This window comes from Falco rusticolus, chromosome 12 (assembly GCF_015220075.1).
Source record: "Falco rusticolus isolate bFalRus1 chromosome 12, bFalRus1.pri, whole genome shotgun sequence".
Taxonomy (NCBI): Eukaryota; Metazoa; Chordata; class Aves; order Falconiformes; family Falconidae; genus Falco; species Falco rusticolus.
The window spans coordinates 21,810,404-21,837,214 of NC_051198.1; the positions used below are offsets into that span (position 1 = coordinate 21,810,404).

The 26,811-nt window shown below is 43.2% G+C and overlaps 1 protein-coding gene and 1 long non-coding RNA gene across 4 annotated transcripts in view; one reads left to right on the forward strand and one right to left on the reverse strand.

Moving 5' to 3' along the window:
• Positions 1-20,495, forward strand: LOC119156152. Its single transcript, XR_005106984.1, has 3 exons — positions 1-183; positions 10,351-10,355; positions 20,485-20,495. It is a non-coding gene; the product is annotated as an uncharacterized LOC119156152 (long non-coding RNA).
• Positions 13,022-26,811, reverse strand: part of RD3 (retinal degeneration 3, GUCY2D regulator) — a 22,823-nt gene continuing 9,033 nt past the window's right edge. For 2 of the 3 annotated variants that reach the window (XM_037405636.1, XM_037405638.1), the window contains exons 2-3: positions 24,866-25,175; positions 13,022-17,152 (exon numbers count right to left, since the gene is read on the reverse strand). In XM_037405636.1, the coding sequence (XP_037261533.1) occupies positions 16,855-17,152; positions 24,866-25,161 (594 nt within the window). In that variant the 5' untranslated portion in view covers positions 25,162-25,175 and the 3' untranslated portion in view covers positions 13,022-16,854. The remainder of the gene's footprint in view (positions 17,153-24,865; positions 25,176-26,811) is intronic. The other variant, XM_037405639.1, reaches the window with a different exon arrangement.

Below are 26,811 nucleotides of genomic sequence, written 5' to 3' on the forward strand. Positions count from 1 at the left end.
TACCTCCATGCATACACATGACGTTTGCAGTTTTGATAGCACTGCTGGAAGCATTTAAAATTTATTTTAAATGTGGCTGAGCCACCACAGAGTGACAGCGCGGAATACCAGTGCTGCATGCTCGGAGTGTTTCTCTCACAACCCTCTCCTATTGCTGTGCTAAGGTACCTCTTCACATACGCTGTGCAGTGTTCTTCCGTTAATTTAAATATTTTTAAAATCGAAACTGCTATTCAAAGAAATTTTGTAACAATATGTCGTATATATTTAGAACTCTATATTCATTATACTTTCAAAAGACAGATCATTTCTACTTCAGCTGTTTATCTAGAGCAGAGTTGGGGTTTTTGATTCAGTCTAGTTTTGGTCTTAACATGTCAAGCATTTAACTTTGAGGACTCGGGTGAAGTTTATTAATACCGATAACCAAGTTCTATGGCAAAACATATGGAAGCATTACAGGATTAAGACTTTACATACTTAGCTGCTGTTTAGAGTACTTGGGGTAGATGCTGTCTGGGAGTAAGCGCACTCTTTTTCTGTGGATATAACTTGTGATGTTGAGGGGAATGTATTCGTGATATAATATCAGGACTGCATTGTTTTGATACTCTGTATCAAACTATTTGGTATCACTGCAGGTAAAGTGCCCAAATTGCTCTTTTTTAATAAAATGTGTATTTTATCCTTTTTTACTATGATTGGGAAGAACTCTGGTATGAACTAGAGTTCTCTTGATGAGAAGTCCAATATCAGGATTGGCTGAAACTTCACCATCTGGTGCAGGACCTCTATTTGTGACTGCATTCCACAGTTTAACAAAGATGTAGTTCTGCCTCTCTTGAAGCAGGTTTACATCTGTATGGAAATACTACTTGTTCTCATACTTCAGTGTCTTGGTTCAATGTATCTGACATAAATAAATTCTGAAGATACTCAGGTCTATGAATTTGTACATTTGATGGGGGAAGGTCATCTTTTCTTCTTGAATGAATTTTATCCCCTGTGATACACTCTAAAACTTCTAAAAAGAATTAAAATGTCATATCAGACACTGACTGTGCGAACATGCTTGGCATGTTCTCTGGCTCATCTTTTGGACGGATGGCAAGAAACGTGTATCTGAGGAAAAAAAATCATTCTGAATTAGGCTGAAGTTGTCAGTCTGCATGCTTAGAGATTTGCTAAAGTTTACAACTAAAATTTCCTTAAGTTTTCACATTCACAGTGGAGAGAAGACAGTCTAGCAAAAATGTCCTACAAGGGCACGTTTAAACCATGTTTTATTCCATCTAGACAAGAAAAGACACGAGATAATTGAGCTAAGATATATAGGTGTAGGTAGTTGCCTCTAAGGAGAGGGAGTGAAAAATCTTTCTGTAACTTTCAGAGCAGGGAAAATGACCTTAGTTTGCAATATGAGGGATTTGAATTAGAAAATACATCCTAGCAGCAGAACAGTGGAATAGGTTGCCTAACCTGCAATTTAAGACCTTGAATGACAGAGGTTTGCCCCAGTCTTACAGGTCAGGTATAGCAGGAGCGGAGTTTTAACTTTCCTTGGGAAAGTGGAGATTCTTCTGGCATTTTTTTATCTGTGTTTCTCTTTTCTTATTTAGCGAGCTTGACTGTAACTCTGATTGTTAGGCACTGGGTAGTGGCTGGGAAAACCAAGAGGAGAGTGAGAGAAACTGTCCTGCTTCTTGAGGTGTATGCCCCACCTGCCTTTCCCAACTTTGCCGGTAACATAGGTTATATGGAAAATGAAGTTAACTTCAATGCAGAAAGGACACAATTTGCTGTGGAAAAAGAGACATCGGGGATATAGAAACTGGGAATGCAGCTTGTTAGGTGGAGCTGGGGAGAGGGTTCCCCTCAGACAGGAGACAAGCAGGCTAGTTAGTGCTAGAACTAGGGAGGTAGGGTGGCTGAATATGAAACACCTATTGAGGAGGCCAGATGGTGAGGGGTGGCGACTCAGAAAGAGTGAACAGGAGGAAAAGATGGCCTAGCTTAGCCTAGGGAGTCAACAATTCAGTGCAGAAGTCCAGAGAACTTTAGGGTTTGTGGTCATGGGAACCATAGCTGGGATGGTGGGAAGTAAATACCGAGTCTGGAGGAGATGGGGGCAAAGGGGTAAAACTGGGCAAGTGTTCACCATAGTGTACTGATTTTCAGTCTGGAAGGAAACCTGGTGTTCTTGAATGTTTGAGCTTGTGCTGCATTTGTCATTAGGAGGCCAAAAGAAGATTGCTTGGGTAGCTTTACCTTAGGCTTCTCTAACTTTTAAGTCTGGCTGGGCTCTCCTGATCCTAGGATGTTATTTTTTGCTTGTAAAGAAACTGCAGAGCTAATAGCTTGAAGGCAGTCTGTTGGGAGACTAGTAAACTCTTCCAGTATTTTACGTTTACAGTCCTGTAGTCAGAGCTGGTGCTTCAAAATTGACTTCCTCACATACCAGCCATGGTGTAATCTTTAAAATCTTTGATTGACTTACAGAACTTGTGGGTTTCTGCTTTACAAAATTTACTTAAGACCTTGGAATTGGAAGGTGAAGTGCAAGTACGAGAAGTTTTTCATTTGCCTTGAACAGTGACGTTATTTTCAGTGGTTTGTCAGCCCAAACAGTACTTTTTGTTGCCTCCTTTGAGAGTTTGGCTACTAAAGAGATACTTGCAATCTGTTGAGCATGGCTGCAGAAAGTAGAGGTATTATATTAATACACTGGTATAAGTAATCACCGAGTAAATCAGGTATTTTCAGTTTCCGTGTTAGACCAGTAAGAGGCAGTAAGTTAATGTGTTGCTTTTCTCAGGGTTAGTTTCAACAAGCGTTAATATATATGGCTAAATCAAAGCATTTTCTTCTTACATTTTACATTTCTGTATGCCTTGTCTGTAAAAACAAATGCCTTTTTCAGAATGCTAAACTTAAAGGGTTTGAATTTGATTTGTTTTGGATTATTACTTTTTTATTATTATTTTAGATTCTCCTAAGTCTAAATCAAAGAAAAAGAAAAAAGAAAAACACAACAAAAAGGTAAACATTTACAAAGAGAAATAAATAGTTAACAAACAGAAAATAGTTCTTCATATTTTGATAACCTTAAATGTCATGTAAAATGTAATGCTTTTGTCTGTGACTGTGTAATCTGAATCATGCTTCTAGGGTTGCAGTAGGTGAACTGATGGGTTCAGTTGACTGCACACTAAAGGAGAAATACTGTAAAGGTTCCTTTTGCCAACCATTGCTGGTCCAGCTAGAGTTTAGCTAGTCTCTGAAGAAAAGAGAAGTGGGGAATCTTGGTAACTTTATAGAATTTGTCAGAAGAAATAATTTATAGTCAGTGAGAGAGCAGTAGATTCTTGCTATTGTAATTTTTCTTTTTCATTTTATTAGGACCTTCTGTTCAGTGATTTTATATATTGGGATTACATTATAAGAGAGAGAATAGGGGATCAGACCATTTCTGTTTTTCAAAATCTCAAGCGTTGCTAACCCTGCTAGCATTACTGTGTAGTTCAGCTAGTACCTGTTCAGCAGTGGTGGGGGGAAGCAGTAGTGGCTGGCTTGAGTAGCCAAGACGTTGACAGCTACTTGTGCATTTCCTGTTTTTTGCCCTTGTGAGTCTGTAAGCATATGTCTTATACCTGTAGAAAAGGAAAAAGGCCAACAAAATGAAGAAAAAGAAAGAAAAGAAGAAAAAGAGAGAGAAAACAGGACCTGTCCAGCTTTCCAAGGTATACTTGTGTGAGTCTGAAGTCCTGTTACATTTCTCATGTAAGCACTGAATCTGTCCTGTCATAAACATACATCATAAAAAACAAAAATGTTTGGTCATCAGGAGAAACCTATCTCTATTGTTTTGAACAGTTAGGAAGTATAAAAGATTATTGTCTGTAATTTTATTTAAGATTGGCAACGTGACAAAATAAAGCAAAACTTACGTCTTTCTAATGTGTGATCTCATTTTTAGTTCTTTAAAAACAAAAAGAAAAATGAAAACTACAGCATGATAACTGGAAAGAAAATTAAGATGCGAATAAAGAAGACTAAGAAGGATATAGAGGTAAGAGTTGAAGTAGCCTATGTATCCCTAAGGGAAAATACTGTATCTTTTAATATTTTTCTAATGGTAGTCTTTTGTAGAAGAGTAGATCTTACAGTTAGGAGTTGTAAATTGACCATAGCTTTTAACGTGGCTATGATGCCATCTAAGAAATTTTAATTCATTCTTTTGGCAGGATTTACATCGTAAGTGGGCTTGGAATACTCAGGCATGAGTAGATAAACCAAAGGATGCTTATGGAGGTTCTTAGGATTTCATTCTGTAACATTTAGTTGATTTGTGGCTTTCTCTGTTGATTTAATTTGCACTGGTTTTAATTGTCTTCATCATCTTCCAGTCTCTTGTTATCAGTTGTGGTAACTGCTGCTTTGCTGTGTTTTTCTAATGCATGTGAGACTAGCCATCATTTAGAGAGGAATTAAAAAAAAGGCAATAGTCGTATTAGGACCACATGCTTGTGCATTCTTTCAAAGCAGTCAAATGTTTTGCTGAGATACCCAAGGAAATAGATATTACAAATAGCATATTGTGCTATTGCTGTGGGTGTTTGGACTCGGCCCTTAAATAATATGTTCACTCTTATCAGCAGTTTCCACACCTTAGAGTGATCTGCAGAGGGCTTCTGTACTACTCAATGTGTGTTAAAAGCGTTACTTTGCTGAGTTACCCAGTTTGGCAGGTTCTGATTCAGCCATAACACTTCATTCTATAGCTACCAAAGCAGACCTGAGCATTCCAAGTTAAATTTGATCAAAAATACATTACCTTCTTTGTGTGGCACTGAAGTTTGTGTTAAATTATGCTGAACGCTTGCTAGCTTTATCCCCGTAACCTGCTTGTTACAATATTTGATGTCAGATATTTGATGTTGGTCCTGTTTTGATTGGCATCTGTGGTGACGAACATGCTGAATTGAACAACATCCAGTCTTTACAATATTGTAAGATTCAATAATTGTTCTATAAATTGTGATTTTGAAAAACACTGGAAATAAATTTTATGACTGGGCGATATCTTCTGTAAAGAGAGAATCTAAATTCACGGTTCCCTCTCTGTCATGCTGCAAGCTGCTGTTTACACATAGAAAAAATACTTCCCAAAGCACAAGCCTTCCTGTGTGTACAGTGAAAGCTGCCTCAGACACCAGAGAATTGCATCTGTTCTGCTTGTGAGTTCCCTCCTGAGCAGGCTGTGAGCTACATGTTGGCAACGCAGTGGAGCCTCCACAGGGAGCCACTTAGAAAATGTATCATGAAATAGTACAGTGACAGTGACAGCTTGTCACCCGTAGCATCTCTCCTGAGTAGCCAATGTCTTGCACTTCCTCCAGGTACTCAACACTTTACTGGTAGCTAGTCTTAGCCAGCCCTTTGAATGTGGTGATGCTTGCTGTGCAGCGTGCCGAGCTGTGAAAGCCCCATGGAAAGGAGGGTTATGCAGCCTTGGTCTGCTGAGTACAGGTCTGTTAAACCGCTACCTCTGCTTTTCCGCTCTACAGAGAGACCGGAACCGCGCAGAACTCCTTGAATTTCTGAATTCTGCCTTATAATGGGAGGAGTGCTGACCAAGGACTTGTAAATGTACCAAGCCAACAATCATGCCTAGCAAAATGCTGAAGGGAAACTCAGGGAAAAGGACGCCAAGTTTGACAAGACCAGACTCCCCTGCTGAGAAGATAATCGGGATGTCCTTTTTTAATGGCAAAATGAAGAGAAACTGATAACTTGTTCCATGTCCTCCTATTGAGATCCTAAGGTAATAGCCAGGCTGTGGTGTTTTAGAAGAGCCCAAGTGTGTCATTGCCAATTATAAGAAATGACACGCTGAAGTCCAATAATGTAATTTCTATCTCAACTGCATGCAGAATGCACTCTTAATTTCAAATGTCTGAATGTTTCTAGTCGTTTAAGCAAAGCAGAGTATTTGTAAATGTCTATTTGAAAGATGAGGCATTTCTATATGTATAGTTTTTTCCGGTAGTGGTTTTACTTGTCCTAAAGAGCAAGTTGGCCTTTGTAAATAGAACATGCTTTTACATAAATGATTTTTTGATGGCTCATTCACCAGTGCATTGTTTTCTTTCAGAGTTTGAGATGTGATCTTTCTCTGGACAGTTTATTGCTCTCTTTCTCGCTAGAAAGTGTAATAGTGAAATACTCTAGAGCAATAATTATTTTTATCCTAAAATAGAAGCAGGAAAACTCTATGGGTTTGTTTGTTTATCTGGATCAGCTGTTCAAAGCCAGCTCACATAGTGTACCCCCAACATCTGGAATTGCACTTCCTAGACCTAAAATCTCTGGAGTTCTGGCCTGCCTTTCTGATCCTGTGAGCTGTGTATCAAACCTTCCTCCATCTGCGGTGTGGCAAGACACGTACTGCAGATCTTAGTCTAAGGGAAAGAGAAAGAGCCGTAGGAATGATGCCAAGGCAGGCAGTGACAGTGACCCTCCAGGTGTGTTGACAGTCCACTGTGAGATGAGACAGGTCTGAATATGTGCTGGACATGTGTGGGGAGTGTTAGGCATGGCAATTTGCTCAGTGCTTGCTCTGTTGCAGAGCCTTGACTTCTGATTACCCAGCAGGCCACTGATGGGGGAATTCCACTTTAATCCCTTGTGTAGCAAGTGCTGCTCAGGAACCACAGTTTAGAAATACCTGAAAAAAGGAGTCAAGGGTAGCTGACTTTGTCAAGAATATCAGGTGTACAGTGGTCACTGTGTGGGGAGCTCATTAAAGAGCAAACAAATGGAAAACTGTTGTAGAGGAATGAAGCTGGGTTAATTAACATTGATAAAATACAGCTGTGGGCTGGCTTCAGGGGCGGTGGGTTTGCTGATGTAGATAAGGTGCAGCTGTGGCTGGTTCTGTTAAGTGGTTGGGCAGCTAGTGAAGAGGGAGCAGCCAAAGACGAGAGAGGTGGAAGAAGCAGAGAGGAGAGAAAGTGTGTCCTGCATGAGGAGAGGCTAGGAGAAGGCAGCAGAGGGACGGGCATGAAGGGTATGTTGGTATGTGATGGTAAAAGACCTTGTTGCAGCTTGATAGTTTGGAGAGTGCAGCGACACTTTGTGTCTGCTGTGGTGTTTTAAGTAGCTCTGAAGATTTGCACCATTTCTCAAGGGATAATTTTAAAACTGTTTTGATGTGTGAAACCTGAAGATGCTAGAATCCTGCATTTCCCTATTTTTATTTTTTTTTTGGTTGTGAAACATTTTGCAATTGTTGCAGAGATTTAACTCTTTAGAGACTCAAGCCCTGATCTGGCAGAGCAACTCCTTACATCCTGATCAACATAAACCCTGAAAACACATAGGTAAGAACTAGAGTTTCTTGGACTTTTAACCTGCTGATGGAAGCGTTTTGTTTTGGGTTTGTTTTTTGGGGTTTTTTTTGGTTCTGAACTGTCAGTAGGGGAAAAAAACAAACAAAAAACCTTCTCTGTTTTTGTTTTGTTTTTTCTTTTTTTTTTTTTTTTTTTTTCATAGGGATTATGCTTCGATTTATGCTACTTTGGTATCTTCTAGCTAGCAGTGTCGAAGCATCTTGCCCAGATAAGCAGCTTTTATCTCTGGACTTCTCTTAACAAGGTTAATTCCAAACACATTCTTAGAAGACACTAACATCCTTGCCATTCCCTAGGTTATATTTTATGTAAAGATTGTATCATTCCCTGAAAATCTGGTGGGGGGCAGGGAGTTGAGATTTGGAAGCTAGAAAGCAAATAGCAATGGGAGACCCAGAGATTGTACTTGTAAAGAGCTGCATTGGTTGGAAGGTTCAGACTTTATTGAAATAATCAGCTTTTTGCTGCCTTATTCAAGACTGGTCAAGATCATAAGAACTCCTTCGGTGTTCCATGCTAGTATGGAAAAGGCAGAGGACCTTTAGTAATATGTGGTCTGTTCGTCTTTCAGCGTTTTGGTAGGTGCCAGCTCTGACTGTACAAAAATGAGTCAGACCACTGTTTTTAAAAAAAAAAACCAAAACAAAACATTTTTTTTGCTGTTTCTGGACAGAGGAATTTTTCCCGTTTGGTTTTGACATGCTGGATATGCTTTGGTGATGCTTGAAAGTATTTCTGTGCCAGCATTTACTTCTAAGCTATCTCTTCTTTTAAAAAGCCAAGCTGCTACAGTTCTGTGGCAGTGACTCAGTTTTATTCTCTCCTGCCCAGTCACTTGTAAGTGCTGTCTGAAACTTCCCAGCATTTGCTGCGTTTATAAGCCTTTTCTTTCCAACCTATGTCCGTGTAGTTTCTCCAGGTTTCTAAAGAGGTTTGAGTTCATGTGGCATCCTTCCCTTCCCCATCTTTCCCCACAAGCACGGAGGTCACATGCATCTGCTTGGGACTAAGGATCTTTGAGGCTGCTATTTGGAGCTGGTCAGCAGATTCCAGTCTCCCTAGTGAGCACAGGTCCATGCAGCCAGAATAATTGCCAATGCCTTGCCACCTCAGGAAAGAAGTTAATTTTGTTGACCTTTTCACTAAAGCATAGCTTCTTAGTACTGCTTCAGATTAATGATGTGGCAGCTGAACCAGATGTGAAGGTTATGACAGTAAGGTAAGAGATGTGGAGGAATGTGATGAAATACAGATCAAGAAATTTGCACCAGTGAATGTGAAGCAGCGTGGGATGTCGACCTGATATGCAAATGGCTGGTAGAGAGCCTTGCTACCAGGTCTTGAAAAAGCGCATATCATGGGGGAAGATGAAGGCTGGAACAATAGAACAGTCAAAAAGGTGTGAGGTAGGGATGGAGGGAGACTGCTGCTGTCAAGTCATGGAGTGGAACAGAGATCAAGTAATAAGGAAGGGGCTGCAGAACCTTACCTGGCTGGACAAGTTGAGATTGTTGCTGAAATGCTTAATAGTAGAAGTGTTTCAGATGTAAAGTCTACTTTTGTGTGTGTGTGTGTGACAGTCTTCCCTGTCACACCCACTTTCTTTGTCCCTGCAGTTTTTCATTCTGAGAATCATGCAGAACTGTCGATTTTTTTTTTAAACAGAATTCCAGCAACAGAACTCACTAGGGTGGGAAGGAGGGGAATGGTGTGTTCTCTGAGCTGCTGCCACCATGCTTATCCTCCTTGGCACTGTTCTTTCCAAGTATTCTACCCCAGTTACAAAATGTTGTGCCACAGGCAGCAGAATTGGTAAGACTTGGTCCCTTGAAATTTGTGCCTGTTGCTCTTTAAGCCCTTGCTACCGCACTAGTCCTGCCTCCTGGCTGTGTGCTGTACTTAGGCAGGCATAAACGTAAAATGCCTGTGTAGTTTTCATTGGGCCTATGGTGGAAGCTGCTCATTTGGACCTCCTGGATCTTGTGAGTGATTGTCCTGAAGCAGGAGAGGAACCACATATTCTAAAGATCTCTCCACAATTGATACAATTGGTGGTGGTCCCAAAAATTACTGGAAGGGCATGAAGCACAGTTACATAAGTTTGTTGTCTTACACAGGGAAAACAGGCAAAAACCCAAACATGAAAGTATGGGTGATGCAAGTAGTTAAATGATTCAGCCAGTTCACATAGGCAGTGCAATTCTTTGTTACTCATTTGCTTTATAATTTGCCTGAACTTGACTCCTTTGCCCATGCAAAAATGTACAAGAGATCAAGATGAGAAAATACTATAAATACCACTTTATCTTGGAAGTACTTGCTTCCATTGAGCTAAGATGTTATCATCCTGCAGTGCTGAGCAGGGCCACGATTTTGATACTTGTTCAATATTTAGTGTGGTTAAACTTAGGCAAGTTGCGCTGTTCTTTGATGTACTTGGATGGTTTATGCTGCAGGAACTTAATGACCTTCCCAGTCATCCCCTGCAGCAGGGAGAGCTGGCGTATGCAGAAGAGCAGAGGTCAGAGAGGCTGAAGCGACTTGCCCTGGGGTCGCCTGCTGAACGTGCCCGGGTGAGGCGCAGGTGGGGGCCCTGGCCACAGGATGGAGCTGCGAGATGCTCTGTTGGACGTACTGGCCTTCACGGTGCGTGTTGAGAAACAAGTTTCCAAAGTTCTTGCTCAGCTCTCAAGGTTGGGAGCTCCACTCTCGTTTGGGCACTCCATGAAATGGCTGGATTTTAAGTGGTAGTGGGTTCTCCTGAAGGAGATGAGGTCCTGGGCACACCTCAAAATCCCCCAGTCTGCTACTTGGTTATATTTGAAGCTGTAGTGTGATAAGCTTTTGAGGAGCTGCCTCTTAAAATTATTGGCAAACACCCAGCCTTCCAGTTCCATTTCTGGACAAAATGAATCGTCAAAGTTACTGTCCAGTGCAGAGATCGTGATCTATTTGGCTGTTGTCAACAGGTATTTTTTTCCTGCCCGTTCAATTTCAGTCTTAAATTGTGAATAACCAGGAGTATGGAACACCTAGTGTTTTCTGAGGGAGGAGCAGGATGTGGTGCTGAGGTCTCTGAGGAAGCATGTTTTGAGCCTTTTCAGGCCGTGCGAAGAACATCATTAACGCCCAGTCTGGTAAGCGTACACAGAGGCACGCTCTTTCAGATGACAACTGTTGTGACACCAGCATGCTGTCCACTCGTGCCGTCTTCCAATACGGTGCTAAACACTACAGCTTACGCTGGTTGCGTTTATTTTGCTCTCTGTTCGTACGCTGTTCTCGGGGTGACAGTGGTGTGCGGAGGGTAGCAGGAGCTGGAGGAATCTGTACTTGCCTGGTTAGAAAGCTGCTGCCCATCTCCTGGTCAGTCGGGGCTGGGCAATCTGTCGGCAGGTGGCATTGCTGTCCAGCTGCACTGTCACGGAAATTGCTTGCTTGTTTGTTTGTTTCTTTCTTTCTTTTACCTTTGGACATTGGCTTTGCACTTTCTTATTCTGAAACCCTATAATTAGCCTGTGAAGACCTAATTATGTGTTGTTTGTGGGGAACATTTGTTATTGCTGTCCGATGAATTTAATCCAGTCTTTGTTCGTTTCTTGCTTTTGGCTGCGCTGTGGAGACAGTAGTCTGTCCTGCTGGTGCTTCTGTGCTGAAAGCAGAAGGAAGCCTGTGACTTCTGAGTAGCTGAATGCAACAGGAGCAAGTTGCCGAGAGGCAGTAGGGACCTGGAAGGACCAGGTGCTGTTGCATCATCCCTACCTAAGGCTGCTGAGTTCTTTAGAAACTGCACCTTGCTCTTTTCTCTCTCTTAAATGCCAGTGCCAGAATATAGAAAAAAACATACCTGAGGAGTATTGCATTGTCACTGTTTCATACTGCATCTGGTTATTTAAATAGTCTTCAGACTAAATTAGGTGAGATCTGTTGCTTTAGGCAACCTGACGCTTCAGAGAATAAGGTTGGAAAAGGTATTGAACATAGACTGTGACCTGACTGAGGCCTCTTCAGAACTGCGATCGCTAAACAGGTGTAACAGTAATTACATTCCGAGTTGATACTCTGCAGAAAACAGTGCTCTTTCCCACACTTCTGTAGTATCTGCTGCTGGGTTGGGTTAGATTTATTCGGTAGAGGCAAAATGAAATTGTGACTAAATTATAGAGGTGAGGTGCTACAATCTGGTTGTCTAGCCAAGACCCTAAGAATTTATAATTTTCTGAAGTGGACAGTGTACACAGATAACCATAATTTGCCAAATAATTCACTGTGCTTCTTGTAGCTGTTTTCTTCACCTTTCTATATGTTTATTAAGATCTCATCCTGCAAATATTTTCCCTTGGTTTGGGAATATCTTTGCGCAGCCATTGTACAGAAAATACATGGTAGTAATTGGGAGACCTGGGCCCAAGACCCAGCTCTCGGGGCCAGCACAGTATCTTTCTGATGTAAGCCAGCTTGAAACATGGCTTTTCTGATCATACAAAGGGAGAAAGATCCCTTGTGCTGGCAGCCCACGGCGTGGACAGCAGTACCAGGGAAAGGCAGGCGCCGAGATCATGATGTCTCTGCCCGGCACAGGTGGGTAGAATTGAGGGAGGCTTGATAGCGCTTCCTCTGTTGCAGGAAAACCAAAAAGGCTTTGACTCGTGCAGCCCGGTGCTTCTCAGTGCTCTGCCCGGGTTTTGGGCAAAACTACGGTGCAATGTCCTTTTATCAGGGAGGTGTAACAGAACACAGAAATATCAGAATGACCATCCAGTCAAGGCCTAGATGTCTAGTCGTCCTTCAGGGAGAGGTCTACAGCAGTGTTTTGGGGAAGTAGCGTAAGCAACAACACAGAGAGATTTGCTTGTCCACAGCTTATGGCAAGGAGTGGCTTTAAGCCCTGTGCTGTAGGCTGCACCCTGACCACTGTAGTTTGCTAACCCTCTGACACATAGTCCCCTTCTGGAGCCACTCATCTGTCTGGTCTCCAGAATGTGTTGAGCAGTGCAATCCACATTTCAATAATACTTTGCGGGAAAAATTACTTTCTTTTGTTTAACGTATGCATGCTTTGCATATACGAGGCTTAGCACAGGGAGCCCTGAGCCACCTGGGGCCATCTGCTAATATTAAGGCGTTCTAGTACCTGGGATCAATTACAGAATGAACAGGAGTGACTCAAAAGTATCTGGATACAAAACATCCATTTTGTCACTTTTATCTTCTCATTTCGTGGCAATGCTTACTGGTTAATTTAAGACATGCTTGGAAGCATGTTGATGGAGACTTCCATTCAAGGTTGTATATGTAAACCACTTAGCTTCAGAGAATTTCAGACCTTTGCAGTTGTTTAATCCTGGTTATTTAGCACCTTAAATCTTGGCATCTGTTTGTCGAGGCAGCAAGATAGAAGGTAGGCAGCTGCATTTGTAGCCTGTAGAGGGAGGATGGGCTTTTTGCTTTCAATCTAGTGCCTTTATCATTCTAGCCTTCCTCCTTTGATACTTACACAACATACAGTAGGGCAGTGGAACAGCTGTTGTGTTTGGTTAGATGTGGACAGATTATATTTCAGGCAATCTTTAATTAAAAAGACAACAAGTACCCAAAGTTGTTTTATATTTCACAGCTTTGCTTTAATTCTCTTGAGATTCCATGACTAAATGTGTAAACAGTGCAATCTCAGCAGGCAGGTATTTCCTGCGAAGCTTCCTCCGGTTCCCCACGGCATGATAGCTGTCTGAACTATATGTTGACATGGGTGAGGAACCTCGCCTCCTGCACACCTTTGCCAGCTACCGCAGCCGGTGGGCCAGGCTCGTCTGTAGAAGCACAGAAGCAGGGCTGGACAGTCTTGGGTGAGTAGTGACTCTGAGGAATGTTAGCCACTTGAAGCTGAGCCGTGCAGCCGAGCTGCTATAGAGGTGTTGCCTTTACTTGTTAGAACGTATAGTAATTCTAGGACTGCTTTTTTCTGGGTGTAACAACGTCCTTTGGACACTGTCAGCAGTGGGGCAACGGGGATGCTCTGGGCTAATACCAAAATCCTTAGAGAGGATGATTCTTGTTCAGTTTACCTGGTTTTTTTAATGATGTTGTGCTGCTATTTCACTTTTTATTCTTCTTAATTCACTAAGACACAAGACTAGCTCTCAGGAGGGGCTAAGAACAGATCAGAGAGTCTCATCAAGGCCATGTAGAAATGTTTTGGGGTTTTGTGGTCTGTTGTTTTTTTTTTCCCTCCACAATATTTGCCCAGGAGGAGCAGAACTGTAGAATCAAACAGTTGTCGGTGAGGACCTGATGTTCATATTACACAAGTTTCATGAGAGTTTAATTTAGACCAGCATCAGTCCAGCTTTAAGGTCTGCAATGGATCATTTGAGTTAACTTCATCAAAAAGCAATCTAGTTTGCCCATTGTGTCTGCCCAGTGCCATGGACTGTAGCACAGTAGGTGGGGACAATCAGGAGATGCAGGCTCCTGATTTGAATGAAAATGGTAATTTAGCCATACAAAATGTGGAATTAGGGCAAGGCAAACATGAGTGGGTAGTTGTTGCCGCATGCTGTGACCAAAGGATTATTTATGGTTCAGTCTACAGCATTCCTAAGAAAAATGAGCACCACAAGCACCATGCGGCAGTCGTGCATCCTAACCACCTTCCTAGCTTTGCTTTGGTACCTGCTGGTGCACACACAATGCAAAGTCTCCAAGCAGCTGGCTATAGGCAAACATGGTACTACTTTTATACCTTTAAGAGTACTAGATGGTATGTAGTAAGAATAGAAACCTTAGCTTGGTATCAGAGTTATCACTTTTTCATCAGATACACAGTCCAGTGTAACTTGCAGAAGAGGTACAGGGAGAATGATACTACTTAAAAGTTTGGATTACATTTTATTATGGAAATAGAAATGATAGGTAAGTTGACCCAAAACAGCTGTCACAGGCACTGCCCCAGCCTGGCCTCCCTAACATACATGGCTTTGACCAAAGGTTAGATTTGTTTCCCTTTGCTGGCTGTTAAATGAGAATGGTATCTGCTCGCTGGAGGTTGTTAATGAAGGACAGAGTATGACCAGAGGCTGCTGTGATAGTGTGAACACCCTTCAGGTGACTTCCTTGGCTTTGTACATTGGTGTAGGGAAGTTAATTAGTCTTGATTCTCCTTGAGAAAAAGTGAGCACACTACAGACACTGTACTGTAACAAAGACCTTTATGTCAGTGTGTCCTGTCTCTCCCAGCAGTCCATCAAATATTGCATCGATACAGTCAATACTGAAGGTGTCAAATAGAACGTGAGCGCAAATAAAATGACTACAGAGCTGTAGCTTGAATTTCATGAATTCATCTCAGCCTTCAGTACCATACAGTGGCTTGCAAATATATATTAAAAAAAAATATAGTTAACTTTATTCCAAACAAGAATTTTCTGCAAATTGTGGTGATCCCTTGCTAGAGATCCCACATCTTCTAGACATCTAGGGCTATGCTAAGTATGCCAAGCCTTTGCTTTTACTTCACATACACAATCACATTACTTCACAAGGACATACAGCTGAAAAACACCAAGCTGATTGTCAGAAGGCTTTAAACTCTCCCTCATTGACCTAGAGTTGAAATAGCCTGTCCCAAACTGGATGCTGTATTTGGAAGCCCTGAGCTTTTGATTAGAAGTGAGCTTCTGCTTTCTGTCCCTAGGAGGGTTCCTGTCAGCTGTGTTTACCAAGTGACTGGAAGCTAGAGCCCGGTGCTAGTCAGAAAGCCTTGTCTTCAATCTTAGCCCAGAGGGGATAGAGGAAGAGCCAGAATCCCAGAGTCTTAAAGAGCTCTTAAGGGTTTCATTTTGATCTCTGTTTCATGCTGCCCTCCCCCATCTCCGAAAAAAACTGCACGTTTCTACTCTAGGATAGATTTCATGTACTGGAATTCTTCCCAGAGTTGGCACAGCTTCAAAGGCTTTTATCTTGGCTGTAGTACCCACATGCTGCTGCAGAGATCCCCACGGAATAGTCTCTGAAACGGACAAAAGAACAACAAAGCTACAAGGTCCTACAGGAGGCTGTACCCTCGCTGGGATGATTCCCCAAAAGCCAGTCATACAGGGAAATCCCTCTCCTCCTTCCACGTCTCCTGTTGGCCACCCCAAGGCATCCTAGCCCTTGGCTTCTCTGCAGGACCCATGATTTTCAGAGTGTGCCATTCTCTTTGCTTTGTTGGTAAGAGCTCTCCCTCCAGCTGCTGAGTTAGGGCCCTGGTAGCTTTTCCTTAGCAGCATTTTCCGGTTTCTTCAAGGTCTCAGCAGAACCGTGCTGGCCTACAAGCCACTCAGTTTGCACTAAGGATTCATTTGTAATAGTATCGACTCACTGGCCTGTGATATGGGAATGCTCTCTTCTGAGCACTCACGACAGAAGACGGAGAACAAGCCTACATCTGCCGGAGCTCTTCAGCTACTCACAGCAGCAGGTTGGCAAAATGGTCTCAACAACTGCAGCAACAAGGAGCCCTGCAGATAAACGTTTATTCTCTTCACCCTTTTCTGTACATTGATACTATACTACTCTTTCAGGCTTAGCCGTAGACATTAATTTCAGTCCGCTAACTTATTACTGGGATGTGGGGTAGAGCACTTACCTCAGCAACACAGAACACTGAGGACCAAGAACAGCATTTGACACAGCACTGATGTATCCACCTGTATATCTGTACAGCAGGTTGTTACATTTCTATCTACTCTGAAGGTGCAAGGTTCAGGGAGTTCTGCCTGCACAAGAGAGAAAACACCCAAGAAACCTGAGCATGCATAAACTGGTTGCTGTGGAATAATATTGGTCTTTCATCCAAAAAAGCTTGGGTCTGTTTCTACTTGGGTCAAATTGTGAATTGTCAGCAAAAAGCTGATCAAGAGCAGTGCTGAGGTTACCTATGAAGTTTCTTGTAGCACTAAGGAAGTTTATTAGCCAGAAAAGAAAGTTCAGTTCCAAATCAGATACTAACTTTAATTCACAGGCCTGATCCTGCAAGCCTTACTCATGTAAGTGTCTGTCTTGCTTTCAGCAAGATTGAACCAGCCAGCAGCTCTCACTAGCTTGGGCCAAAAGCTTTTATAGATAACTACATCCAGGCTGGGGTGGGGAGAGGGTGGAGGAGAAGACAGACATTGCAAAACTAATTCATTTTCCACAAGAAAGCAATCATAAAAATGAGATAGTAAGCAAGCCTTGCCCTTAAGGTTACTGAATAGCTAGTAAATTAAAGGAAAGGCTAGCACGTTTGGTAATAAATTGTGTCACACACTGCGGGCATCAGCAGCAGTTACTATGGATGCAGCTTCCAAGAGAGACAGGTAGGAAGAGAGAGCTGGAACGAGGAAGAAACAGTAGAGCTAAAAAAGGGTTAACTGGGGTTTTGAAAGATTGCTGTCTAAAAACCTTATTCAGTATAGAGTCAGTAATCCTTGGTGCTCCGAAATTCTGGCATGCTCCAGACCCTCCTGGTGGCCTGGGTACCCCGTTCCACATCTTCAGAGATGGTCTTGATGTCACTGATGAATGGGGAAATCCTGGACCGAGATTTAAACGTTGTTAAGGAGAGGCTGGTTTTGTTCTTTGTGTTCCATTGCCTGGCAAGCTTCTTGGCCTCTTCCTCCTCTTTGATCTTCTCAGCAGCTTCCTGCAGGACGGAGCGGAAGAGCCGGGATACTTCCTGCACTTCTGGTTCATATTCAGTAACGAGTTGCCGGAATCTGAAAGCAGAGTCAAGGCACAGCTTTGATTAAAAACAACAAATTACAGATTGCTGCCAAGTCACTGTGCTAGGCTTGGAACTTGCACTCTCCTGCAAAATGGGACTCTCTGGACGGAAGGGAACAACAACAGGGAGGGGCCATTAAAGTCTCAAAGGTCTCTCTTTAAAAATCCCAAGCAAGCCTGAGAATGTAAGGAAGCAGTGAATCACTATTTCTCAGAAGCACAAGAAATTATAGGGAGCACCAAACAAAGCTAGAAGGTGGCAAGTTTGAAACGGAAGGAAGTGCTCTTTTCACACACCACCTATTATATCAGAACTCCGTGCTACCTGCAGCTTAGGAAACAAAATGATTAGACAAGTTTGTGGAAAATGTCCTCATCACTGCTGATTAAACATGATTGTCCAAATGCAAATCCTTGTTCAAGTACTCCCTGAACTGCTGCTTACCAGAAGCTGTGGATAAACCAGGGAAAGTCCCACTAGACTTCCCCTGTTTCGGATTCTCCTTCCCCAGAGCATCTATGGCACCAATGGCCACTAGACAAACAAAAAACATGTAGAACTCTGTTAGATATTTGGTAGTCGCTCAATATTTAAATTTTAGTGAAGTGGTATTTCATCTTCCTAGGGATTTCTCTTAAGATTGGCTTAGCTGGTAACACCTTGATTGGCAGCACAATGCTGTAGCTAATTAGACAACTACAAATTACTCCAGTGCCTTCTCAACAAAAAGCTCAAAATTTTATTTTTTTTATGTTTATTAAGCTAGCTTAATACCAGGGAAGTGAAGAATTACCTTGTTTATTTTGCAGGTGAGGAAGATGAGATGCAGAGCAGGATAGTTTTCTTGAAGTCGCTGAGCCAAAAAGAGAACATACCAGTCCTGACACCTTGTTGGGTGATTTGGTCCCCAGCCTGGGATCCACAGCCTGGTCACTGATACTCTTATTGTTCCGTAGTAGTATGCATTTAAACAGATGCTAATACAGCTACTCCTCTAATAAGTATTCAGTTCTTAATATAAAAATTCTATCTACAAGCAGACACAGAGCTAACTTAACAGAAGCTAAAGTGTGTAAGGTCTGTAAGCATTGTGATATTTTCTCTCCAGCAGAACCAAACAAGGATGGAAAACTGTAGGACTGCATTTAAATAAGCTTAATACAGCAGAAACTGTTAGAGGAAGATCTTGCCTCTTGTGGGGTTTTTTTGGTAAGCCCTAGGGACGTAACAAGGAGTTTAACATACTATGGAACTGTGCTGCTTAATGGCGTACCAATGGGTACCTAAGATAATCAGGACAGAAGGAAAACCAGAGATGAAACAAAAAGACTCTTTGTACATTTATGCCTTTTGACTCTTACTGTGGAGGCCTGGTATTGGAGATACATCTTAACATCATGCTGTATCCCAGGTACATCAGTGTGCTTCTCTCACAGCAGGTGTTGGCAGCTATGTGTACAGCTGTGGAGGCACCAGTGTTGCCTGCTGAAGGAACTCGGTACCAGCAGAAGCACCAGTCCCTTTCAGGGTCAAGTTAGAGGAGTTTGACACAAAACCTACCAAAGTCATCAAGATGTTCCTTGACAATTTCAGTTGCTTCCTAATTTCCCTCCCCCACCCCCTGCACCAAAAAACTTCTAAACTTTGAACATTTGGGTGCAAAAAGCCTCTGAGCCACTGTAGTTCACACTGCTACATAAGTACTTACACAATGATGCTAAACTGAACTGTGCAGAGCCTAGAAGAGCAAGAGACTAGGTCTTACTAAGGGTCAGCACGTAACAGCAGTAACAGAGATTTTGCTGTACATTTGCAAACATTCTTTCTGCCTTCTGAGGCAGCACTTCAGTTGCATTATCAAAGAACCAAAAATACAGTTTTCACAATAAATACACTTTTCCCTTTATCCTAGCCAGAAGCATAGACAGAGTCGTCCATCAAAACCTAAGTCTTTGCAACACCATTATTATTATTAAAGCACCTTCAAATGACTTTTATTGCAGAGGTGAACTGAAGGCGTCATTCTGTTATTTGAGCTCCATGTGTATTTTAAAGACAGGTGCTGTCATTTTATATATATTTTATATATATATATTTATATAAATATGTATATCAGTACATCCTCTTTTGTGTTGGCAATTGTGCACCCAAAAGGCCTCATCACTGTCTCCAGTTTTAGAGGCTGCGTATGTCATACTGCTGGTTTGTGGCTCCAGAGCCCGTAGCAGCATGTGTCAGGCTATTACTGGACCAGTAACTGGCTCTGGGAACAAGAGGGAAAATGGTTGGTATGATGGCAGATTTACACCCCGAGGACAGAGCTCACATGCTAATGGCCTGTGCTGCTAATATCCCTCCCATCCAATCTAGCTGAAATAGTTTTCTAAAATCAGTGTAACTTTCCACTTCGATAGCTATCTGCCTGTTTGCACTCTTAGCTAGGGCAGCAAGGATTGTTTTGTGAACTCTGCTTTTGCTGTTAAGATTTATCTCTGACTTACCAGGACCAGCACAAAAACTACTTAATATGGATTTCAGCAGGTCTAAGAAACAAAGAGAAAGCAATCCAACAGCCTACCTGCCAGTCACCCAAAGAAAAGCCACTCTCATTCAGACAGAGAAGGGAAAGGGGGCCATTTCCTCTCCCTCAGTAGAACTAACTTTACCCGTTTATGCCCACCTAACTTCGGTGCCGGCACATTTGTGTAAGGGACAAACGTATGAAGTCCAAAAAGTGTGCATGCCACAAATATTTCTCAGCAGAAAGGATGGACAGGTTATCAGGGCTGTGGTCTAGCTAAATCAGTCTGTGTGTCAGAAAACAGATGATGTTTGCTGCAGCCACCTACGTATAATTGAAGCTATCTTCCCTAATTATCAATGAAAGCCAGTTGATGTGCTGCATGATCCAGCAGTCTGCTTTCTGCACAAAACAGACAACATACAAAAACAGTAAAACCACTGGAATCAAGGAATATGAGCTTGTATCCTGAGAATCCAACTCCACACAAAGCTGCTCACTGGAATTAAGCACACAAAATTGCACAAGGCTCACCTATCTTCTAGCACAGGTTAATGCCCTTGCACTTTTGCATGGAATACTTTCAAACTAGGCAACTGCACAACCGTATCTTGAAATCCCTCAATAGGGTTTCCTTACTCACCAGAAAAGTATACCTATCTTATTTGTGAAACAAGTTATGATACTACTGGTAGCTAACCTGTAATATATTACGCAAGTCATGCAGTCTAAAGATGTGACTGTCAATAAAACTCACCTTGAACCAGCACAGAAGCCTGGGGAGCATGTATATGCACACACAGGGATGAGCACATTCCCCAGTCCAGGCTGCGTTTTAACCACAGTTCAAACAAATATGTTCTTTAAATTGTGACCCTTCTGTTTCCTTATAGGGCCATTAGATTTTAAGAATCTGGCTGTGCTTGGCTCATACTGGCACTGTTTTGTTTTAAAGTACTGTCACCTGCCTATGTTATTCTGTAGGTCCCCAGTTCAGTAGGTTTCCCAAGTACAGTCTGAACTTTAAAGACCTGTTAAATCCAATGAAGTCCATGGACTTAAACAATATGCTTATAGTTCAGTGTATCCCTGGGTGCCTGTCTGAACTGGGAACTCTAAGTAGATTTAGTCATTCAAAGAAAACGTGGGGTGCTTAGTGCTAATGATTAGCTGCTGACTCCTGAATCTGTATTTTGAGCAGGAATTCTGGTTATATTGTAAAGCTATGAACAGCTTTGCTAGAGAAGGCTACTTGACTCCCAAAGGACTATGGCATTCACACAAACTGCAACACTTGGGGTCACATCACCTCAAACTTAAGCTCCTAATTGTAAATAAATCCATTTCTGATTTTAGTCATTTGTCTTACATTCAAGCGTACTAGGAAGTCCACTCCAGCTATATACCATCCTTAGAAAATTACAGTCCTTAGCCTGTGGTATTAATACATCTCAGAGCACCAAAATGCAGGTTTACATTTCCATATTAGGGTTTTTTGTTTCTTTCTGGGCAGAGAAGAACAGAAACCCACTGTTTCAGTTTTGCTGAAACTGAAAGCAATGAAACAGACCATAACTAGCTCTGATTAAAGATGGCAAAAATCTAGCATTCTGTGTTGACAAGCTACTAGATTACTTGTTCAGTTTAACCAGGCAGTTAGGTACTAAAGGCCTCACCAAAATCACTGTCACTTCCTTCAAATGGCTCCAGGTTTTAATTTTAAATACAGTCGGTGATGTCCAATCCCATAACCTAAAGCTAAGTTGCACTTGAATGCAATAGCTTTATTTGTATGAGGTGAATCGGAGCCTCCAAAGACCTGATGATATTTGCAGTGTACTTGAATCCTTCCAGAATTTCAAAAGACTCAAAGAAAAGTTTCTATTGACCCGACATTCAAACAGGCAAGCTGAATCTGAAAAAAACCCTCCCATGTAAGAAGTGTTCCTTCCAGCCTCCTCCACATCTACAGAAACAAATTTATAGAAACCGTGCCTCTCAGTAGATGTGACCGTAGCCACTGAAAAGGACAATCTGAATAATCACGTAGGTCTTTGGAGAATAAAGTGATGTCTCTGACAACTCATACAAAAATGTTTTGTTCTGGCTTTGATTCTGAGCTCAGAATCTCACAAAGGAGACCTTGCATAACACAAACAAAACAAACTCCACAGTCTTGCAAGATGTATGCTGCTTGTGTTATTTTAAGTATTACATGCTTGTCAAGTATGTCAAAAAGGACTTCAGCTCTTCAAATGTCTAAAGATGGAAGGGGAAGGATCAAGCTTAATATTTCAGACAGAACCAACAGCTTCAGTAAGGTACATGCTCTGCACTTGAACTTCCAAATGCAAGCTCGTAGGTTTTTGTGAGGGTTTTGTGAAGATTTTGCTAAAAGTTGGTACATATTAAAAAGTCACAGAGTATTCAAGAGGAAACATCAGCAGTGAAATGATCTTATGATTAAAGTACTTCACTGGAAATGTAAAGATTTCAGTTAAATTCCTATTATACTTATCTTGTGCAATTTTGGGGAAGTTATTAAAATCTCCATGTTATCTCACTTTCTGAGAGGAGAATTTATCCAAATTTGGCTGTCTTCTAGTTAGATTGCATACTACTCCTTTCTCACATACGTGTTCAGCTCCTAGCATGGAAAGCCCCACTCTTTTTCATTGTTTCCATCTCAGCAATGGAGATTTCTGGACCACAGGGCTCTCGCTTAAAAACTAGAAGAGGTGTCAACTGTTCATATTTCCAACACAAGATGAGGTGATTATCAAATAAAACTAGTACATACCAGTTTCAGACAAGCAAAATAGTTTTGTACAGCATAGTTCTAGTTCAGACGTGGAACTCTGCCACAGGGTGCCACAAATGCTGCAAGTTTACATCTGTTCACAAAAGAAAAGCAAAACCCTACAATCTAAACAAACTACTGAAAGAAAAAGCCACATGGTGCAATTATGGACAGAAGGACCACTTCTGGTTCCAGAAGTCTCCAAGTTACAAGGCACAGTAAGTTGGAGGATATATACAAGATAATGTAATTGTCTGTACTGTTGCATTTACTTGCCTTGTTCTTTTTCTCTTTTCCTTACCCTGATGCTGCTGGTCACTCTCACATGCAGATTGCACATCAGATCAAACAGACCTCTGACCTACCCAGTTCTGCCATTTTTTGTGGCTATGACATTCCCTTTTCAATCATGGAATTGAACCAACAAAGATTATGCAAGCCTCATTTTTTTAATGTGGCTCTGCTAACCGTGCAAACTCCATAGTATGGAACAAACAAAAACATGCCACTTCTTGAATCATACTGTAATACAATTTATGATAGCCTATAGTAGCAATTTATAAGAGGATTTTTAAGAGGACAGTTTTATCCTTTCTCAATTATGCCCACACAAGTGCCCAGCCATGTTGTTGAGTATCTACTGTCAGCGCAATGCTGAATCCTGAACAACACTGAACAACCACTACAAGTTGCACTGCAATCACTCACCTTGCATGGTATGTCTCAGTTTAAAAAAACAAAACCAAAACCAAACCAGAGCAGCAGCAAGCTGTATACGGCTCAGTTTAATACTCTTTTCTGAAGGAGATGATGGACCCTGGGGCGTTCCAACTCCAGCAACTGAAGCCTGCTCTCATGGAAAGAACCTGCTTGCCAGACAGACCTTGCTCAGTGGCCCTGGGGATGCTGAAAATAACTCTGAACCAAGGGGTTTGGAGTGGTTTGTTTACAGCATAGCTTGGAGTTATACTAATACAAGGCAGGTGCTCTTCCGAGCAAACTTTCACTGGAGAAAACTTGGCCACTGAACGATCCCAAATCTCTGATTCTGCCACCATGGCAACCTTTGCAAAAGCCAATGCCCTGTCCAGTTTGTTTCCAGTGTTCAGCCCTGGGGAAGATGAGGGCTAGAGAGGTAGCTTTGGCACCCTTTCCTGGGCACTCCTACTGTAAGACAGAGGACCAGTTGTTTCCAGCCCTCTTACAGTTGTAGTTCAGGAGCTGTACTGTATCTGGAAAACAGGTGCCAGCATATCCAGTGAGTGACTGCAAGATGCTGAGCACCCCAACGCGTATGGCCATGGCCTGCCGCTACTGTCTTCTTTCTAATCCCCACTGAAGAACACGTTGGAACAGGGGAAGTGGATTATAAAGGCCCATTTCACAATTTAGCTAAAGCAAAGTTGAACTTCAGGGTCACTACTCCTCACTTGCACTTGAGCTAAGTGACAGGGTTTAACTTAGAACAGCCCTCCCAAAAGGACAAGTCACCTCCCTCCCTTCCAGTTTGAATGCTATAGCAGGCTCAGATCTATTTCTGAAGGCATTTTCGCAGAAGGTTACTCAGCTGGCAAGCAGCAAGCATATGTCTAGCACTTCAAAGGTGTAACAGCAAGTCCAAGACGCTGTGTCTACGTCTACACTGCATAAGGCAGAAGCACCACCTAGCTGTTCAAGCCAGCTGTGTGCCCCATCTGCATCCTACTCCATACCAAGGGTGTGGAAGGAGGGCAGGGCAGGGAGAAGCATGCAATCCCCCCTTTCTCTCAGAATACCTAGCTCACAGGCTGAAAAACACAATAGCACTTTTTGGCTAGTCTGGACGCTGGGGACAAGTGCCTCAGTAGACCTGCAGAACAGCTTAAATCAAGGAAGGAAGGCTCCAGTGAGAGTGGATAAAAACCATAGCAGGTTGTTCGGAAGCTGTGGAGTCTCCACTCTCAGAGATACGGACAGGACAAGAGCCTGAGCAACCTGATCTAACTTTCAAGGTGGCCCTACTCCAAGTAGGAGGTTGAAGCACATACCTCCAGAGGTCCCTTTAAACCTCAATTATTCTAAGATTCTAAAGACTGAAGCAAAAACCATCACAATACTGAAACAGTTCATCATGCAAGATAAAGCTTCTGGCTGCTCAGGCGCATAAAGCACTCAAGCCAGTCTCAGAGGGAAATGGCATTTAGTAACTATTTGGAGGACCCTATACCATGTTAGACTGACTTGAAACATGAGATTTCCCTTATTTTGCAAAGATGCTGTCCCAGCATGGCTTATGATAAAGGATGCCAAGGTTCTGTTGGCCCTAACAACTCTCTTGCTCCTCACATATCATGAAGTGGAGAGGGGGAAAGGAAAGGTCTGTATCATCACATCTTTTACTGTACCTGAGTATGACAGGCCCACAATAGGAAGGATGTATTTTGGTACACATATCCTCCAGCTGCAGCCGTTCTCCCGGGCTGATATCATAGCTCTGCTTTGGATAGCTGACCAGCCAGCCGTAGTCCACCCCAGTCTTGATCTTGCGATACTCGTTCTCCCGCTCTCGCTGCTGCTTCTCTGCCTGCTTGGTCTGCCAGCTCAGCTCCATCATTAGTGTCTCAACCACCATTTCTGTGGGGCTCCTCTGGGAAATGCGGCTTGTGGGCTCATTCCACCTGAACCAGGATGCCAGTGACATAGTGCTCTGTGTGTCTTCATTGGGAGTGGGTTGAGGGGAGGGAGGGAGAGAAGAAGAACAGTGTCATCATCAACACACCTCAACCAAGAACATTCTCCCCCGCACACCCCTCAAGTCTGTTATTCAGCTAAAAGTGCTACTGGATTAGCCACTTAGAACTAATTGGTGCTGAGCACCTTGAGAAAGCTCACCCGTAGCAGCCAGCTTGTGCAGAGGACAAGACAAAGGGTGAAGAGGCAGAGTTTCCCTTGAAGTTCTAGTCACCGCGTAGTTAAAACGACAGTCACAATTCTTACATCTGAAGTCAAGTTATAAGGATACCTCTCTCCCTTCAGATTAGGCTGGCGAAGCATTCTGCCCACACAGAAAAGCTGGGGCTAGGGTTTACTGGTCTGACCCCTCATGGGAGGGCACAACCTTGCAGCAACTCTACATGCAAAACCTCAAGATTCCAGCCAGCAGGAGATCCTTATGGAGGAGGGCAAGATAGGTGACCTGGTGTGGTGGGTTGACCCTGGCTGGACACCAGGTGCCCACCAAAGCTGCTCTGTCACTCCCCTCCTCAGCTGGACAGGGGAGAGAAAACAGGCTCATGGGTTGAGGTAAAGACAGGGAGATCACTCTGCAATTACTGTCACAGGCAAAACAGACTCAACTTGGGGAAATTAGTTTATTTCTAATCAAATCAGAGTAGGATAATGAGAAATAAAACTGAATCTTAAAAACACCTTCCCCCCACCTCTCCCTTCTTCCCAGGCTCAACTTTACTCCCAAATTCTCTGCCTCCTCCTCTTCAGTGGCACAGGGGGACAGAGAACAGGGGCTGCAGTCAGTTCATCACACGCTGTCTCTGCTGCACCTTCCTCCTCAGGGGGAGGGTCCTCACACTCTGCCCCTGCTCCAGCCTGGGGTCCCTCCCCCAGGAGACAGTCCTCCATGAACTTCTCCTACATGGGTCCTTCCCAGGGGCCACGGTTCTTCACAAACTGCCCCACGTGGGTCCCTCCCGCGGGGTGCCGTCCTTCAGGAGCAGACCGCTCCAGCGTGGGTCCCTGCAGGGTCACAAGCCCTGCCAGCAACCCTGCTCCAGCCTGGGCTCCTCTCTCCATGGGGCCACGGGTCCTGCCAGGAGCCTGCTCCAGCGTGGGCTTCCCACGGGGTCACAGCCTCCTTTGGGCACCCCCTGCCCTGGCGTGGGGTCCTCCCCGGCTGCAGGTGGGGATCTGCTCCCGCTGACCTCCATGGGCTGAGGGCACAGCCTGCCCCACCGTGGGCTCCACCGCGGGCTGCCGGGGCATCTCTGCGCCGGTGCCTGGAGCCCCTCCTGCCCCCCGTCCTGCACCGACCTGGGGGGCTGCAGAGCGGTTGCTCTCGCATAGTCTCACTCCTCTCTTCTGATTGCTGCTGGTGTTGCACAGGTAGTTTTTTTCTCCCTTCTTAAATATGTTATCCCAGAGGCACTACCACCATCACTGACTGTCTTGGCCTTGGCCAGCAGTGGGTACATCATGGAGCTGGCTGGCATTGGCTCTATCAGACACAGAGGAAGCTTCTAGCAGCTTCTCACAGAAGCCACCCCTGTAGCTCCCTTGCCACGCAAACCTGATACACGTGGGTAAGTTTGCAGCTGCTGTAAGGTAAGTGGTAGAG